Genomic DNA, 18,485 nt, shown 5'->3' with positions numbered 1-18,485 from the left:
AATTGTTATTCTGTTTACCTCAGCTTCCAATCTGGCCCCACAGAGGAAGCATTCATTCATCTGAAGGACTTCTTAATATTTCTCGTACTGATTAGATTTGTAGATTTGACATGTATTGTGCCGCTGTGACTCTGCATATTAACAGCGGTGCTCTCAACTAGTGGATGCTAACTTTGATGGGGAGGGTTAAAAAAAAAAAAAGCATAAAGAACCACCCACAGATACATTTGATCCTGCCTCTGTGTGCCTCCTCTACATGCAGGGATCATCGTGACATCCTGGCCTGACATGGACCGTGAAGCGAGGGAGCAGTACCTGGTGGTGGTGCAGGTGAAAGATATGTTGGGCCTCAGCGGCGGTTACTCCTCATCCACCACGGTCACCGTCAGCCTGACTGATGTCAATGACAATGGACCCACATTCCAGCACCGTGAGTCACCTACATGACTCACAGTGATGCAAACGCTGGGCCATACACACTCGGGGAATCAATGACAGAGTACAAAGCATTGCAGACTGTGAGGACATGTTTAATATTATACCTACGAGGTATTTATTTGATCACGCTCCTCTGGTTCGGGTGGGTGGTTTGTGCTGCCAGCGCTGCAGTCGGCTGTGCACGCCGCGTTTTTCAGCCCGGCAGCCAAAATTAAAAGGAGACAGTCGAAGAATGAGAGAAAGGGAGTAAAAGAGACAGCGAGAGGAGATGGGGCTGCTCTGCTGCTCATCTGCATGTGCATGTGTGCCACACTCTGGATGAATTTAATCATTCACACATGAAAGGACATTTGTCATGACCTTTGGAAACAAACCTAGCCTTCTCAGCGATAAACCTCACTAAATGAACGCTGTGGGAAGAAATCAATTCTGTAGGAAGAGAACAGCAAGGATGATACTTTTAACTATTAATGTCACATTGGCATTCATTGCACGTAATACTGTATCCCAGGGATTCTATGTTCAGTCCAAAGGCTTTATAAATATTGTATGGCCACACTTCACTTTGAACTGTGCCCTCTATTTTGTCACATAATTGTAAATGATTATCAGCAGGGTTTTGTAGTTTTAAGAGCAGCTGGTTGCCTGTTGAGTCCCTCCCAGTTGTGGCAACCATCCAAATGGAGTCACTGTAAGACACAATCACGTTTTCTCATCTTCTTATTAGAGTTAGGCTCGGATTATGGGGCGTCGCCACAAGTTATCTGTGACTCACACAAATTGACCCTCCACCGCAATGTTCTTCCTCCTTATCATTTTATACCCCAGCAGGCTCTCCTGACGAGCTATTAACAACTTACTGTCATGTTCTGTTTACAAGTTTTTTTTTCTTTTTTGTTGGTGGACAAACTCTTGTTTTATATGTTGTTTTCCTCAAAAAAACCCTCAAAAAATCACCTTCTCAATTTATCATTGCACCCTGCACAACTTCCACTTTTGGTAGCAGAGCGATTTTGTATTCCTTTTGATATTCTGTTCTGACATTCACCTTCTCAGCCTAATGATGTGGATGACTTTTGAAAACTTTTCCGTGTCTTCAGACCTGTACGCCTTCGCCGTCCCTGAAAACGCAGCCATTGGCACCACGGTTGGCAGGATTATGGCAGAGGATGGCGACATTGGCATCAATGCCAGGATGACCTATAGTCTGGAGGATGACCTGGAGAAAACCTCCACGTTTATCATCAAAACAGACTCAGGAACACAGGAAGGAGTGATTCTCCTGGACAAGGTCAATCCATGTAAAATATCTATCACTTTGCTCTTCGCAACTGGGTTGTGGACTTTTGACAATTGTCTCGTTGTCCACCATCACACTCAATACCGGCACCCCTCAGGGATATGTACTGGGTCCTCTACTGTACGCACTCCATGTGCTCTGTAAAGTAACTGATTAATCACACAACATAGTTTACAAGGAACACAGCTGTTCCAGGACTAGTTTCCAGCAATGATAATTCAATTTTTCTGGCTGGAGGTGGAAGGTCTTAAAGAACTAATGCAATAAAAGCAACTTCTGCATCAGTGTGTTTCCAGAAAGATTATAGTAGAAGAACCGCTTAATTCTCTAACATGACTTTGAGAAGTTTTACCACCTTTCCTTTTTAGGTTTAATTAACATGAAACAAAAAAAAACAAGCGAATCAAAAAAACAAACAAACATAAAATCTTAGACTTTGCTCAGCACTGCTATTTTCAGAGACAACAGCTGCTTAAACATAACTGGGGGACTATAACAGCATGAAACCACACAATTAAACACATTCCTTTGTGTTTATTTCACATTCGATTTAGTGAAACATTAATTGCCAAGGCATCAATGTAGCAACAAAGATCAGTCTTTGCTAAAAAAAAATACAAATAAATACAAAAATAAAAATCATAAAACATGTACTCTAAATACCACGGAAATAAATGTGAGTCTCAGGCCACTCCATGGGGACATTTAGTGTAATCATCTTGCTTATGATTGTACCACAAAAACCCAGTAAAGTCTATTGTCTTAGTATTAAAGAAAACATGGACGTGTTACAATTAACATTGTTAATAACTCATTTAAGTTAAAAGGAAAGTGCTCAATGCCCTGGTCTCCAATTGAATTGATCCAGGCCCCTCAACGGCCATGTGAATCGAAATGTATAGTCTCACATGTGCAATACACTCTCACTGTAGTAACTAGAAATACCAAACTTATTCATGTTTTAGACATCTTATGTGGAATTTAATTTTTGGTTACAGCAATAATGCAATTACAAACAAACATTGATGACTGTTTGAATCATTGTAAGACTGTTGTAATGGTTTGCATGCTGCTTTCTTGTTTCTACCATTGTGATGTTAATCAAAAGCAAAGCATTGTTTAAGTGCATGCTCACAGCTGGTTGCTCATTGGCATCGACTAAACAATTTTGACATCCGGTTTTAGTCACGTCTTGCCTTCAGTGGAATGATCATCTGTCTCATTTGAAAACCAGTGACTCTTTTAGCGCGTTTAATGAAGAGAAACAAGGTCTTCTCTGGTTGAAACTGCTTTCTGTATTAATATCAACTGGGATTTCTTTCCTCTCCAGCCTTTGGACTATGAATCAAAGAGACGTTTCGTCATGGCTGCGGAGGCAGTCAACGATCACACAAACGACACTCGTTTTTTGGATTTGGACGAGTTCAAGGACAGAACGACGCTGAAGATTGTGGTGGAGGACGTGGACGAGCCTCCTGTCTTTCTCTCACCGGTCTACGAGTGGAAGGTTCCCGAGAACGCAGCTGTGGGGACTGTGGTTGGCGGCGTCAGCGCCAGAGACACTGACACAGTCAACAATCCCATCAGGTAATTTGAAGAATGGCATCTGCCTTCCAAAATCCAACTACCAGTATGACGATGACGGGGGAGACACCCAAGCTGGTGGGGGTGAAACGTGTTTTGACAGTTTCCTCCACAGGGTGAAAAATCATTCCATTTTAAATAGTGTTAGTGGCTCAGTGCATCCATTTTTACCCTTGATCTCTGGATACCCTGTACATGGTCATATTTATCTCATATTACTTTAGTAGGAAATGAGCCCTACTGAATAAATCATGGCCATTTTTTTTTTTTTTAAACCTCACAGGCTTTTCTATCTATTGCTGTGGTATTATCACAAAGCGACACGGCTAGGACGTGGGAATGTAATAAAGCACCATACGAGGTGGCATATGGAATTGAGATTTGCAGTCATTTGCAAGTGGGGCACGTTGCAGAGGAAACAGCAGCACTGCTGGTGCTTGTAGTCCATCTCAACAGAGCTTAAGAGTGGCAGGTGCTGCAGATCATCCTCAGTGTAGCGTCTATTACTGTCCCTTTGGTGACAGTCTCTCATTGATTAATAAATTCAGGCTGACATTTTAGGGGTTTGCACAGTTCCAGTAAATATGATTAAGGTTGCTGTGGTCAAATTGGCTTATTTCCCATGTTGTTATCAGCGAAGTAGCTCTCAGAAATGATTCATTACTCTGTTCCTCAAATTCACCGTGGTGCTATAATCACTTATATTAATGAGTGTTTAAGGTATGATGATGTGAAGGACCTATGCAATAGCAAGAAATGTGTTTTTTTCGCAAGATTTATTTTCAATTGAAGAGGGGAAACAAAAAAATCAAGTGACACAATGAGCCAATGTTGCCAAAAAACAATCTCTTCATCTGCGTCCCCAATCAACCTGCTTTTACAGTATATCAATGTCAGTACAACAAACAGAAAAGTGTGTCCACCAAATTAAAAACTAAAAACATACGCATACGTGTGTACATGTAATGTGTGTGTTCCTACAATGTTTTTGCTCTATCGCACAAGCTTGTGTGACTATATCTGTTTAGTTGTCAATAGATTGAAACAAAAACAATTGAGCAGTTTGCCTAATTAATCTCCCCCTGGTATCGCAATAGTTGCTTTGCCCAGAAAACAACCTTGCCTGCTAAGTGTGCGTCTCCGTGATTTTTCTTCCAGATATTCAATTGACAAAAGGAGCGAGACGACAAAAGCTTTCAAAATAGACCCAAACAATGGGACTATAACTGTCGCAAGAGGTTTGGATCGAGAGGCTGCTAGCTGGCACAACGTGACTGTTGAAGCCACGGAAACAAGTAAGGACCTACAAGTATTTACCACTGTCTGAGTGAAACCTGTCCATAGTATACTGCAGCGGCGTGTTGACCTTTACAATCTAACAAAGCTGTAGTCTCCATCATAGGATTACCCATGAATGTAGTGAGTAGCTCAACTATCCACCATTCTATCTGCTAACCTTCTCAGTCCATGTGGCACCTCAGTAGCACTGCGGATATTAGATAAGCCCAGAATTCCTTCTTGCTGTAAATTCCAATAGCTCCTCCTGAGAGACCATTCCAAGGACAACTGAGAGATATAATCTCTCCAGCAGGTGGTTTGACCTTGTCGCCTGTGACTGGTACACCTCTGATGGGAGGCGTCCAGGGACTTCCAAATCAAAACACCATGTGAACTGGTTCCATTAAAATGTAACACTCGTGCTTCTTCTTGGAGTTGACCCAAACCCCGCACAAAAGGTCACTCAGGCCACCCAGCGAAGAAGTCTCATTTTGGCTGCTTGAATAAGTGATCCTACACTTTCATTCATGACTTAAAGTTCACCATCGTAGGTGAGGGCAGAGATGTAGATCAACTGATATACAGAGAGCTCAGCTCCCCTTTCAACCATGACAGTCTGGAACAGCAACTGCATCTGCTGCTTGTTACGGCCTGAGGCGGATCTCATGATCTATTCACTATCTCTGGAAAGTGCTCAAGAACCTCTTCAAGGTCGACCGAACATTGCTTGCCACTGTCTACCCAGACTCATCTCATTCTAATGAGTCTGTTTCTGCCACTGCTGCCAATGCTGCCTTTCTATCAAGCCTGCTGATACTTGGGTGCTTGAATCAAGTGTTTTTCTAGTGTATATAAGCATTGACAGCAGTTAGAATTCTCCTTCCCTTGACTTGATTCCACATGGTGGCAACACTATTGTCCACTGCTGCAAACTCCAACTATGTGGTAGACTTTTCTGAAAGCCCTTGAAGATGATGTTTCTGGATCCTTGAACAGTCTTTTGAGGGTGATTTCAACCTCTATATTTCCTGTTCTCACATTTACACATTATTTTTAGTGGCTTATTATTTTTATGTGTACTTCTTACTTCCCTGTCCACTTACTTAATGTCTTAAAAACGTTTTTCTCTATTATTCAACAAATGTTTCAGTTTCCTTACAATTTATACATTGCCTGTTACTGAAAGTGAATTATATCAAGTGATTTCATTGAACTTCTCAGGTCCCATTTACACAAAGTTTCAAGTGAAAATGCAAACCTTTGAATTTAAGTGGCAATGTTTTGAAACTGCAGAAACGCTAGAAACAATGTCGACTTCATGTTGGGGCACTAGTGGGTGCCGTTGATTGTTTTTGTAATGCAACCACACACACACATGCAACACCAAGCACACAAAAAGACAACAAAAGGTTTTCATTTTCACTTGAAAACATTGTCCGGCCTCAGTGTCTTGTTAATGTGTCGTTGACTAAACTAACATTTTAAACATTACTCCCGATCATCCCAACAAGCTTTAAAAAAAATTGTTAGTTTATTATTTTTTATCATTATGTTGGTGTCCATTTTGGTGGAAGATTGACTTTTTTTTGTTTGTTTGTTTTTACTGCCCAGTGAATCACCTTGTTTTGGTAAAAATCTGTGTGAAGTTGATGCCATTTTTTCTTCTTTTTTTTTTGCCCGACAGTCATGATGCAATTCAACTGAACATTGATTATTCTTAAGTGTTATTTTGACAGAGCTTTTACAAAGCATTTATGATGCATGCACCCAGTGGACTCCAGCAAATGTCTGTCTCCACTACTGCAGCGCAGAACCATTTATCCTCCTCTGTGGTGGTGTTCATCAAAGTGCTGGACATAAACGACAATGTGCCAAGGCTTGCAAGAGATTACCAGCCATATATCTGTGAGGGGACGCAGGCAGGAGAAGTATGTATATTATGAGGCTCGGATGTTTGTGATTTATTGTAGCTATGTGGAATTCCAAATTAACACGAGTGTGGTTGCTTAAAGTTTTGTTCCGTCACATTGCAATGTTTCAGTCTGCAGTTGTTTCAAACCTTTTCTGTCTAAGAATGTTTTCCCTCTCTCTCAACCAAACTCCTAAATTGACTCTTTGGAAAATATTCATAAAGTAGTGTGGTAGTGGTTCTCCAGGCCTACTTTAGATTACTGAGCGTCTTGTAAGGGTTTTCTTTGACATGCGCAAATTTAATTTAAAAAGCTTTGCACCTTGTCGTGGTCTCTTTGCAGCATCCCCCAAAGGGGGTGTGGACACAAGGTTGGGAACCACTGCCATACTGCATTCATAAAATTGTTGGCATTTATATTCTAAATGTTTTTGTTTGAATCTGAAAAAATAACCCAAAATGTTGTTTGATAAATGTAAGTTTTAGTAAGTCTGCCATGTGCATGCTGTTGTGTTTATTCAGTGATGTGTTCTTGTTTCTCTCAGCTCATTCAGCTGCTCAGTGCTGTGGATCCAGACGACCCTGTGGAAGGACACCACTTCTACTTCTCTATGGTCCCTGAGAAGCACATCAATCCAAACTTCACTATCAGAGATAATCAAGGTTGCAGTCGATTAGACAATGAGGCACACAAATATATCACGTAATAGCTTCGTATTCCTAATCAGGTCACGGCGGCTTTGTCTGGTTTACTGAAAAGAAAAACATTTTTGTAAGCTGTAGTATCTATTTTGTCTTTGTGAAAGAGTTTGATTTGCAAAATGCACACATTTGACTTCTTACCTGAAGATATGAAGATACCGGGTCCACTCCGATGCAGTTAATTTGTAGATACAGCCAGAAGCCGATTATGCAAAAGTAAAAACACTAAACAAGTAATAACACTGGGTCTATTTGATGGCAAAAAAAAAAAAAAAAGAATCGCCGACCTCTAAAACACACCTACTCCCGGAGAGCCCCTGCCCGGCATGCTTTAGCTCGCTCCCTGCTTCAAGACACCCGAATCTAATGATTCTGTCATCACCAAGCACCTAACAAAGCCCATTAATGAGCCTGTCAATACAATCAGGTGGATTGAAGCACGGAGAGAGCTAAAACATGCAGCACAGGGACTGTCCAGGAGTAGGGTTGGCCACCATGAATCTAGTTAAACTCATTATTGTTGCTCATACAATACTGGAGTGTCACAATGACAAAATACACTTTTATTTATTTTTTTTTAGAAGTTACATGCTGCCATTGTTTCTTGGGTAGGTGGTGTGACATCACTGGTCCATTATAGTTGTGCAAATTCTGTGAACTTTTAGTTCAGAGCCCCCCCGCCTCCCACCCTTCGACACATTTTTCATTTTCTTTTGGACACATCCAGATTTGTTGTTCGTCTCCTATTTGTAGTCTTTGCTAAACTTTGCTAAGGCGGTGCTGGTGTATCGCCTCTTGGTTTGCATTGAGACATGTGAGAGTGGTATCGATCATCTCTTCTAGCTCTTGGCAAAAAAAGAGGCAAACAAGCATATTTTCCCAAAATGCCAAACTATTGCCTAAAAGACAGTGTGTTCAAGAGTGGACCTTGCGTCTTGGTTCTTTTCTTCAAAGCGAAATCCCAGAATTATCAGTAGATAACAAATATTGATTACGGCAATTGTATGTACTGAACTATATACAATAAATACAATCATATATGTGATAATAATAGAAATCTAAGCTCTTTGAAAGATTTTTCATTTCATTGTGGATTAACTAAGAAATGCCACGGTAAAAATGACTGACATTTTTCCTTCTATGTTGTCGGTCAATTCAGAAAAATAGAAAAAGGCCATACTTATAATACTGTGTGATTACTGAAGGAAAAACTAAATTGAGGGAAAAAATGTCAAACTACAACTTCTAACAATGTGATAATGTTGGATAGACAAAATGGTTTTTTTGACAGCAAAAATTTAAATTTAGATGAAAACATGTGTTTTGCAACACTTCTGGAGGAAAATCTTTGAGTGTGTTGTATATTTAGAGAGGGAGAGTCCCTCCGGCAGGTCATTTGAACTGCTTGCCTTAGCAGTCACTGGGCATTCAACCCTTCCTTTCAAGGTTTTAAGCAAAAAGAAAAAGAAAAACGAAAACAATGTTGCTGAAGTCGGAGTCTGGCCGAAATCCACGCAGGTACACAGCATGGGTGGTTAGCTGCGCATGCACAGTGGTCCAGTCAGCAAGCAGAAAATGAATAATGATTCAAGAAGAACCACGTTTAATGAAACACATTTCCATATGCCACAAGGCTTATTTGACTCTAATGAAGTTCTCTTTCCGTACCTTGATGAAGTCTGCACCTGGAACTGAAGCAAATTTCCCAAGTTAACTTATTTACACACAAAATATTTGATTTGACAAGGCGTTCTGAGGGCTCTCAGAAAGCTTGGATCAGCTCTGAAATCACATTAACTGTGTCGGCTCACTTGTTTTTCTTCCTATTTTCGAATTCCACCCCACCTACCCCACCACCCCACCCCCCGAAACGTGTGCACTCACAGTGGGAGCAGCACTCATGTTTTCATCCATTTAAGAAAACCCAAGATTACATCTCTCACTCTTGACATCACTTTCAGACAACACGGCCGGCATCGTGGCACGCAGGAGTACGTTTACCCGCAAGGACCGGACCCACTACCTCCTGCCTGTAGTGGTGGTGGATAGTGGCACTCCGCCACTCTCCAGCACCAGCACTCTGACCATCAGTGTGTGCAGCTGTCAGCCGGCTGGTCATTGTCCCTCAGGAGGGGTCCAGGCCCTGGCTCTGTCGATGGGGGTGAGCCTTCAAACCCTGTTAGGGATTCTGGCCTGCCTGGTCACACTTTCAGGTAAGCAAACAGAGCCTCTCTCCACTTGTTTGTTGAGTGTAGAATGGGGGTTTTCAAGGTGTAGGGCAGGCTGCCTCTAAGGGAGATGCCTACTCTATGCCTTGATCCATTAGTGATCATATTTAGTAACTTCCTTGTTTCTTCCCTTTCTCGCAAACTAGCAAAGAGGAGTTAATGACACTTTGAAATAAGTGCCGTTCGTGTAGGATTTTCTATTATCTTGGTAAATAATGAAAAAAGATGATATTTTGTGATACCATATTCAATCACAGTGATAAACACATTGTGGACATTTCTCTTTAATCTTTTGTTTTTGTAAATCATTCATCACATTTTAGAGCTGAATGACTTGTAACAGAAACACGGTGAGAAATAGTTGAATTATGAAATATGCACGGTTTGGGAATATTCTCTATAAAGGAATTGCACATATTTCTGTTAATTTGTTGATTTCATTAATTCAAAAAAGCTTAAGATGTATTTGGACCTTTGAAATACCCTTTGAGAAACGGTCTAAGGGTGGAAGGAAGCCCGATTGGAATATATCCTTGTGGGCTACTATAAATGCAATGTGGGCAAATTGCAACTGTAGGATAACCTTGAGAAGAAAACCACAAGAATAGCAGTTCGGCTCGGCGTGAGACAAAGCATTTGGAGGATGTGGAGGGGTGCAGTGTGGTACCAGCTCTGTGAGGGGGAGGTCCTTCTCCCACCCTTTAATCCCTGGTCGAGAAAGCCACAAACCGATAGCATCATGATACTCGGGAAAGACTCGAATACTCTTAGAGTTTGCTTTCCTGGAGTTTAGAAATCAACACTTTATCACATTTACAGCAGCAAAGATGAGACGATCAGTTATTTATATGAAAAATGTGTGAATGTGGCACCAGGCCAGTCGTATATTTGTCCAACTTCACCAGAAGTCACGTTCAGCTTTGTTAATATATAGAAGGTCAACATTTATTATGAATAATGTTCTCTCAGAAGTACAAGGTCTTTGTTTCTGTGCTTCTCTTTTCTTTTTTTTTTTCTCCTGACTGCTGTTCATTGATCCTGGTTGGGGAGCAAGGGGAGAAAAGATATCACCGACCTATTTTTCAAGCCAATGAACACACACCGGGTGCTGATTTTGACTTACCCGTCTTCAAATTTTCCAAATGACATCAATGTAAAGGCGGGATAAACAAAGCTGCCGTTCCTCCAGGCATCATCATGATTGACAAGACAGACGTTTGGCTGAACAAGATTTCTCCTTTTACAGGCCTTGTTGCAAATATAACTTGTTTTGTTTACACTACAAGAGTGAAGCAAACTCAGGAGGTGCTTGTTTATGCACTGTAGATTCACAGAAGACTTCCCTAATGATGTAGACTGAGGATTTTTGAGGAAAGAAAACATTACCGATTTTGAATGATGCCGTGTTGTAATGCTACTCATCTGGTCGGGTAACAAGCAGATCAAACCAAAATGTTCTGGCAGTCTTTGAAGAAATCCGTCAAACGGCAATTTTACTGAAATGTTAAAACAAAAAAAGTTATTCTTTTGCAGCGGATCTGTTGAGGTAAAGCACTTCCATCTCACACAGCATGTTGGCAAGTATGATCGTGCGTTAAACAGCTGGATTTTTGTTTTTTCATTAACAGATTTGCGCTTTCGTTTAAATCCATTTTTTTTGTTAGTTTTTTTTTTTTTTTTTTAAACTCACCAGCGTGCCTTTAACACACGCTTTTAAAATGCTGAAAGCTTGCAGGGCAATGATGTCAGGTAATGAGCGTATTGGTTGCAATACATCAGCAGCAATGCCATCCTGGGACGTTGATGGGTTTGCATAGTGAAGAGCTTTATTATGACCTCGGCTGCTTTGTGTCCTCCCTGTGCCCATCACATGAAAGATTAATGACGAAAACCTGCTATGCTAACATTCTGTCGGATGAAAACAATAGCAAGTAAATATGCAGTGGGGAGGGAAAAAAAACAACAACAACAAAAAAAAAAAAAAACACTTTTACTTTTCAGTGCCATATGGAGCAGTTTCTTTATGTGTGAGCTGAAATTAAAAAGCATCATTTATTGCTTGATTTGTCTTCACTTTGATTTTGCATCCTTGACAAGATGTGCGACAAATAATTTGGCTCGTGTTCATTTTGAGTATTTTTACATTCTATGTGTGGCTCCATCAGGCACCGTCAATGTTTTTTTTTTTTTTGGATTTGTTTTTTTTCTCACCAAGCTCATGCCCTGGTGTTTAACTGTAATGGTCTCTGACTGTGTTGCGACTGCAGTGCTGTCAGTGCTAATGCTGATGGTGAGAAGACACAGGCGGAAGCAGCAGGAGGGAATGGAGGTGGAGGTGAAGGAGCTGGAACTGCCTGAGACGGTGTCGCAGAAGGTGCTTTATTACGGAGGAACGGGCGCTGGAAGAGCAGACCTGGACTTCTGCCAGCCCATCGTCCCGCTGCGCCCCCACCCCAGGAGGAGGGACAGGAGGCTGCGGAGGGAGGATGTCAGGGCCAGCATACGGATGTCCCTCCGTGAGTCACACCTCATCGGCCCGGAGGACGAGGTCTTCAGGCAGTTTATTCTGGACAGGCTGGCAGAAGCTGATCAGGATCCTTACGTCCCCCCGTTTGACTGCCTCCGAACTTACGCATACGAAGGGTCAGGGTCCCCGACAGGATCTCTGAGCTCACTGGACTCTGTGGCGTCGGAGAGTGAATCTGAAGAGCCGGTTCATCATCCCAGACCCTGTTTAGTGAGGCTCACGCCTTGGTATGGTGGCGCAGAGGAAGACACAGTTTTCTGAGGACATCTTCAATTTTTAATTAACTCAAATCTTGCATGACAGGCGAAGGCACTACATCCAATAAGCACTCAACAGATGACACAAAAATGTGTTAGAAGTTGACTTGAACAAAACCGTTGTTTTTTTTTTAAAGGTAGAGCCATCTTCAGTGTAATTTTCTTCTGTCTGGCTTTTAAGGCGCTGGAAGGCTTTTTGACAGAGACAGGTTTGCTCTTTCCTGCTGATTTCAGGCTTTGTGCTAAACTAAGCTGGCTTTAGCTCCATAATCACAGTACATACAGCAAGTGTATTTTTTTTTAAATGTCAGTGCCTTTATTTGGAGATAAAACTCACATAAAAGCCAACACTGCCGCTGTGGCCATATAACTGAATCAGTTTATTCTTGCTGTACTTTATAATCTATATAATTAGTTGTATAAAATACTGTAAATAACTTGCAAATTCCCCCTAGGGTCCTGCAGCCATTTCTGTGATTATTGAGGTCAGAAAACATCAATTTTGCTGCTGTTTTAATAACCGCCGTCTCAGGCAAGGACTTCTGCTCGTATTTCCCCACCATGCTGCTCAAGAGCGCAAAATAGCTTCTATCCCACTTTTATGAGAAAAGTTGTATGTTTTCATTTTTGCTGCCACGTGAAGGCTTAACTCCATACTGTATTACCATCTGGTGCAATGGGATGATTATTCAAATGATGTTGCGTGTTTGGTGACTCCGCTTCAGTCATGTCACTGTGTTTGGAAAAAAAAAATGTATTTAAAAAAATATATGTAAAATTTGAACAAGAAGAAGCCCACACAAACATTACAAAGAACTTCTGTTTTACAGTGGAACTACAAGGCTTCAATATCTAACTAAACTAACGTTTACATTCAAAGTGCCCGTGTGTTCAGATCAAATGAGAGAAAAAAAATAAAAATAAACAATAACCCGGTTTTGATACATAAAAACATTGCCAAAATGGATATTGTATGCACACACATGGAAGCAGATCTACTAACACACTGTTAATTTGGAGCATGTGTCTTCATGAATATGCAACATCAGGCCTGCGTGCCAGGAAACACGAGCAGGGGTTTATGCTAATAGATTAATGTACAACACACAATGCATTTGAAAAGGTTTGTGTTCTTCATGATTGTGTCGATTTTAACATGTTTAAACAGGAAGGTGCAAATTGGCTCCGCCACCAGCAGAAGAGAATTTCTTCAGCCCCAGACTTTTATGTGTGGAATTCATTAGAAGATATTTTCTGTTGCTCCTATATCTCCCACAGCTTTGACTTTGTGACCAATCATCTCCCAGTTCAAGTTCAAAGTTCGCATTTATTTTCTGTAATGCTCCAATCCAATCCCTCTACAGTGAACTCAAGAAAACAAACCCCAAATAAGAAACTGTTTTCTCATGTAAACAGCACTTAAAACACACTTAGAACACACAAACCTCTCATTCAGGTTCTCCTTTGTGTGCGTGATGTGTTATTTGATCACCCTTAAAGCGCACACAAACCAAAAGTGCAATCAATTTGAGTGAGCGCACAAGTTACCACTCTTAACACTGAATCTTAGTAAATCAGAGCGAAGTTGTCATCAATCTTCTTGAATCATTATTGTACATCAGAGCCTGTTAGAAGGGAAAGAAAATGAGCTGGAAACATAAGAGCCAAGTTTTTTTGTTTTTTTTTACAGTGATTGGTTTGGCAACAGTTTCTACATTGAACACAGAATCAAAATGTAAATGTAGTCAGTGTAGTATTTGCTTTGTGTTTTGGATCGTATTTATTTTCCATGAGATCCTGTGAAACGGTTTATGGATCTTCATCTTGTTCACATGTTAACTCTCCAACTATCTGTTCTGCCCACTGTGATGCACTGATCAGGAAGTGGAAACTGTTTCCTGCTTCATCTGCAAAATAGGATTTGGAAAAATCCATTTGCAGGCTGTAAAACCAAAACAACCCCGGAAAGGCTGGAGTGATTTATGCAACGCTGGTGCACGTGGTCAGCTATGCTAAAAAGCATTAATAATGCAACCAATTTTCACCTCAATCATCAGCATTGCAGATGAGAATATTCCCAAATGATCTGTCTTGTTTCATTTTAAGGTTTGTTTTGTAGATATGACAACATTAACTGCACTAATACTGACCTCGGCATTTCTCCCTTTTAGGTTATTTGTAATATTATTATCCGTTGCTGTTTTGTATTTGGCATTTTGCCCGACAACAGTTTGTATTACATGTAAAATTCACATGCATGTGTATGAGTCTACATATTTTCTTAACCGAGATCCGCTTTTTTTTTTTTTTATTACTCCTATACTTAATGAAATGGAAACTTATATACAGAGAGTATCCATTAAATATCAAGTGCTTAACATGTATTATGCTGTATGATATGGGTTTCTGCTTTTTGTTGAGCCCTGAGAGAGTCCATGTCAGCCAATCAGCAACAGAAGAGAGGAGACATGGTTGACTGGCAGCAAAACTTCCAGCAAAGTAAGGTTGAAAGGGGAGCAAAGTTTGCAAAGGCTTGATATGAAATGTATAAAGGGGGTGAAACTCTTGAGAAACACAACAACTGGAGCTCGATGGAGAGAGAGAAAGAGAGAGAGAGAGAGAGAGAGAGAGAGAGAGAGAGAGAGAGAGAGAGAGAGAGAGAGAGAGAGAAACAATATTGTGCATGACTCTCGCCTTTTTTCATGGTCACTTGACAAACACTACAGTAAGCTGTGTGGGCGGCTGCTTGTGGGGTTACTGGAGGTAATTGGGCCGTGATGAGGTCCCGCCCCCTTCGTCTTCTCACCACCACTAATTGGGCTCCTTGTTGCCTGCGAAGGTGAAAAGTCTGGCTGGACGGGAGAGAAGAAGGAACAATGATGGATTTCTTATATACAAAGCTATATGGAAAATGGCCAAAACACACAAGGTAGGAGACAACATGACAACGGCGACTAATTGCTCGAATCCTGCTGTAAGTTGTATGAGTAGGTGCGACACTCAGCGGGACGATTTCCAGGCATCGCTGCGACTCAAATTGAGCTTCAAATAGCTTCCACTGTTAGAAACAATCTATCTGGCCTGTGCTTTTTAGACTGAATTATTGTCTCACAAAGGCTTCCAAAGACACAGGTGTTCACAAAAAAAAAAGGCCTTTTTAAAGTCTTTTCAAACGTGTCTCCACAGTCCAGCATGTAGGGTATTGGTTTTTGTCTGTAAAGGCTCTGTTATAATTCCTTTTTTCAATGGTACCTTAATGTCAAAAGTCATTCAGCTCCTGGCGTCATTTAACCTTCTGAATTTCTGCCATTATCCATGGCGAACATCATGGGTAATTTAACCTAACAGCCCTTTTCTTTGTGTAATTATACCCATTACAGCGACGTGGAGGATTTCTCTCCGTCAACCATCTCTGTCCCCTGGTTTCCACCGCACAGGTTATAGATTCAGCTCCTCTTTTCAAACCCGGTGCCAAACTCATCACGCAGCGCCACAATGCTCACTGGAGGGTCTTTGAGACGGACTCTCATTTGGCAGACTGTGAGGTGATTGAATAGATGCCTGGAAGGATTCTGAGAGCCATTTAAAAAAAAAAAAAAAAAGATTAGGATTGACTCAAAAAGAGACAAAATCATTCATGTGCAATTTGTAATGTGAACATAATTATTGAGTAAGAAGATCAAATTTTGGATGATATTCTGAGCAGCATAATGCTGTTTTAGTGTATGTTCGGAGCTCTAATCCAGTGAAAGTCATTTAATAAATGCTTCCACGGTCTCCACCCACGTGGATATTTCATGTAGTTTAAAGGATACTCAGTTCAAAAACAGACTTTTTGAATGTGGATATCTTTTGATTTCATCTCACAATGCAAAGCTCACGGAAAATGAAGACGCCGCTGACAGATGATACTCTGAGATCTTTGGAAAAGGAAAATGAATTATCAGGTTTAGAAGGAGCTTAATTAGCGGGAGCGTTTGATTCAAAGGCAGAGTTTTGTGGTCTGAGGCTGTGCCATTTCACCAAATGCAGCATCTGAGAACCAGGAAAGTCTGTTTCGAGTTACAGAGCGGTCCTTCCACTAGTTGTGGCGATAGTTCAGTGTGGAGTAAAGTGGGAGAAGGACCAACAAATACAGACTGACACTGACACTGTCATCCCGTGAGCCAAACTGGCACTTGGGCAAAAATTGAAATCCAACAACTTTAATGACCTAATAAATTTTATGAAGACGGTCTCCCTGCCAAAACAAGAAAGGTTTTACTGCAAGTTCCTTTCAGGTGGATTTTATAAATATCGGTAATTTGAAAGGAGGCCAATTGCAGGTTAAAAATTGAGCTATTCCATTGAAGGCTCTTTCGGGGAGAAATTCTGAAGTTATACAACATAATCAAAAGATATTGGCTTTTCTGTTCAGACGCAGCAAATTGTCTGAAACGTAAAGAACTCACGGGTATTACGGCAAAGACAATCAAAACCGTGCGTAACGTTCCAGTCACAGAAATATTCATAATCAAGTATTATTACCTGCATATTACTGAAGCCAGTGACAGAGCACAGCAGGGCAAATAGGCTGATGCGGACATGAAACTAAGTCACGTTTAAAATTAAAAATTTCAGGAAAGTCATTGTAGAATTATTATTGTAATAAACTAACCTTCAGTTTCCTGAAAATAATCCAATTACCCACCATGGAGTAATGACTTTGAAAAGAAGTACATGGTCTATTTTTAAGAATCCGCGTGGCTGATTGATATTGATTAAATCTTGCACGGACATGTTTGCAAGAAGTGAGGCTGCCCATTTCTGTCCAATCTATTTAATTTGGCAAGATGTTAGAAAGATTAAGATTAGATATGTCTGTATGACCATGAATGGATTGTCAATATTCGCTCAAACCTTTGTACATTTTTCAGTGATTAACCCAGAGATGTCAGAGTAGAGGTATTTGAGCATGAAAAGGCAACAAGCAACACAATAATTGGAATTAAAATACACTCACCAGAGCAGAAATGACTTTTCTGTCTGAACTCTTTCACAAAATCACGCTGCTGCCACCCCTGCATGTGTGCTGGAGTCAAATCTGACAACAAATGTGTTAAAAGATTATGCAAACTTTAATATTTTAGGATTTACAGAATACATTTCCTGCAAGTTATTCCATATGAGCGTTTGCTATTCTGGTCTATTAATGAGCTTCGCTTCATTGCGTGTCGGGGATTGTCACACTTTGAAATGAGATTAATAAGTAATAATGGCATGCAAAAACTTGGGGAACTTGTTTTGTTGCTCGTCAGAAGCTAATTGGTGGCGCTTTTGGGGTGTAATAAGTGGCACCCTGTACAAGGCAGTTGACAGTCTGATATTGTGCCGTGAGCAGGATTATTTTGAGGAGTTGAAAGATCCGGCTGTACTTTTCAGAACAAGTTTGGAAAAGGACCCAAGTGCAGAACTCGATATACAAAAGCGACCTTTCGTGAGAAAGTTAGTCAGTCAAGACTGAAGGGGGCAACATAAATCCTCCAAATAAAAGCCTGATAGACGGAATGACTGTAGTGAACATGAAATGGACCAAAAGGACACGAGAGTGAAGGGACTAAGAATAATACCTCATGCACACACTTGCAAGAAGGTATGTCGCCTTTTTTTTATTCATGAAGGTCTAGTTGAGTTTTTGGGCCAAGTAGGGTCCAAAACATTATGCGTGAACACAAGAACAGAGACTCCATGAGCACTCTGGTGCGGTGTGAGATTGATCACATCAGGGTGGGTTTCACTCATGCATGAATACCATGTTGTTGCTGTTGCACCAGTGCTCTATTGAACCATTGTGTATTGTTCCCAAAAGAATATCACATATGGCCCAACCACAGCCAATCCTAACGCCAAACTGAGATTATCTGCCAAGTTGATTTTTGACCTGATGGCTTCATAAACAAGTATTGACAATGAAAAAGGAACTGTGACGTATGTGATCTGTTCTGTAGACATCTGATAGAAATCGCTTCAATCGCTCTGAAGAACAATGAAAAAAACAACAACACTTAATTAAACAGGAAGCATTGATGTGAAAATAGGAAAAAATTACCATTGCCATGTTGTCATGCTTAGTAGACATGGCAACTTGTTAGTGCAGGAACAGGCGAGAACTGTTGCTACCGATGATGAGCAAATAGTTCTTCTGCACATGTGTGAATAGACGGGCAAACAATGGTCCACATTCTCCTGGGACTTGGTGGTTTTATAGTTAGGAGTCACTCCT

General features: G+C 40.8%; 1 protein-coding gene across 1 annotated transcript in view; it reads left to right on the top strand.

Moving 5' to 3' along the window:
• Positions 1 to 14,600, top strand: part of cdh19 (cadherin 19, type 2) — a 26,920-nt gene extending 12,320 nt beyond the window's left edge. Inside the window, exons 5-12 of the mRNA XM_080489867.1 lie at positions 263 to 430; positions 1,539 to 1,729; positions 3,069 to 3,325; positions 4,481 to 4,617; positions 6,407 to 6,528; positions 7,055 to 7,172; positions 9,173 to 9,424; positions 11,707 to 14,600. Of these exons, the coding sequence (XP_080345993.1) occupies positions 263 to 430; positions 1,539 to 1,729; positions 3,069 to 3,325; positions 4,481 to 4,617; positions 6,407 to 6,528; positions 7,055 to 7,172; positions 9,173 to 9,424; positions 11,707 to 12,227 (1,766 nt within the window). The 3' untranslated portion in view covers positions 12,228 to 14,600. The remainder of the gene's footprint in view (positions 1 to 262; positions 431 to 1,538; positions 1,730 to 3,068; positions 3,326 to 4,480; positions 4,618 to 6,406; positions 6,529 to 7,054; positions 7,173 to 9,172; positions 9,425 to 11,706) is intronic.
• Positions 14,601 to 18,485: the final 3,885 nt, after the last annotated feature.

This window comes from Lipophrys pholis (assembly GCF_963383615.2).
Source record: "Lipophrys pholis genome assembly, chromosome: 20".
NCBI lineage: Eukaryota > Metazoa > Chordata > Actinopteri > Blenniiformes > Blenniidae > Lipophrys > Lipophrys pholis.
The sequence above is the reverse complement of the archived record's forward strand: the minus strand, read 5'-3'. Positions and strand labels throughout refer to the sequence as shown.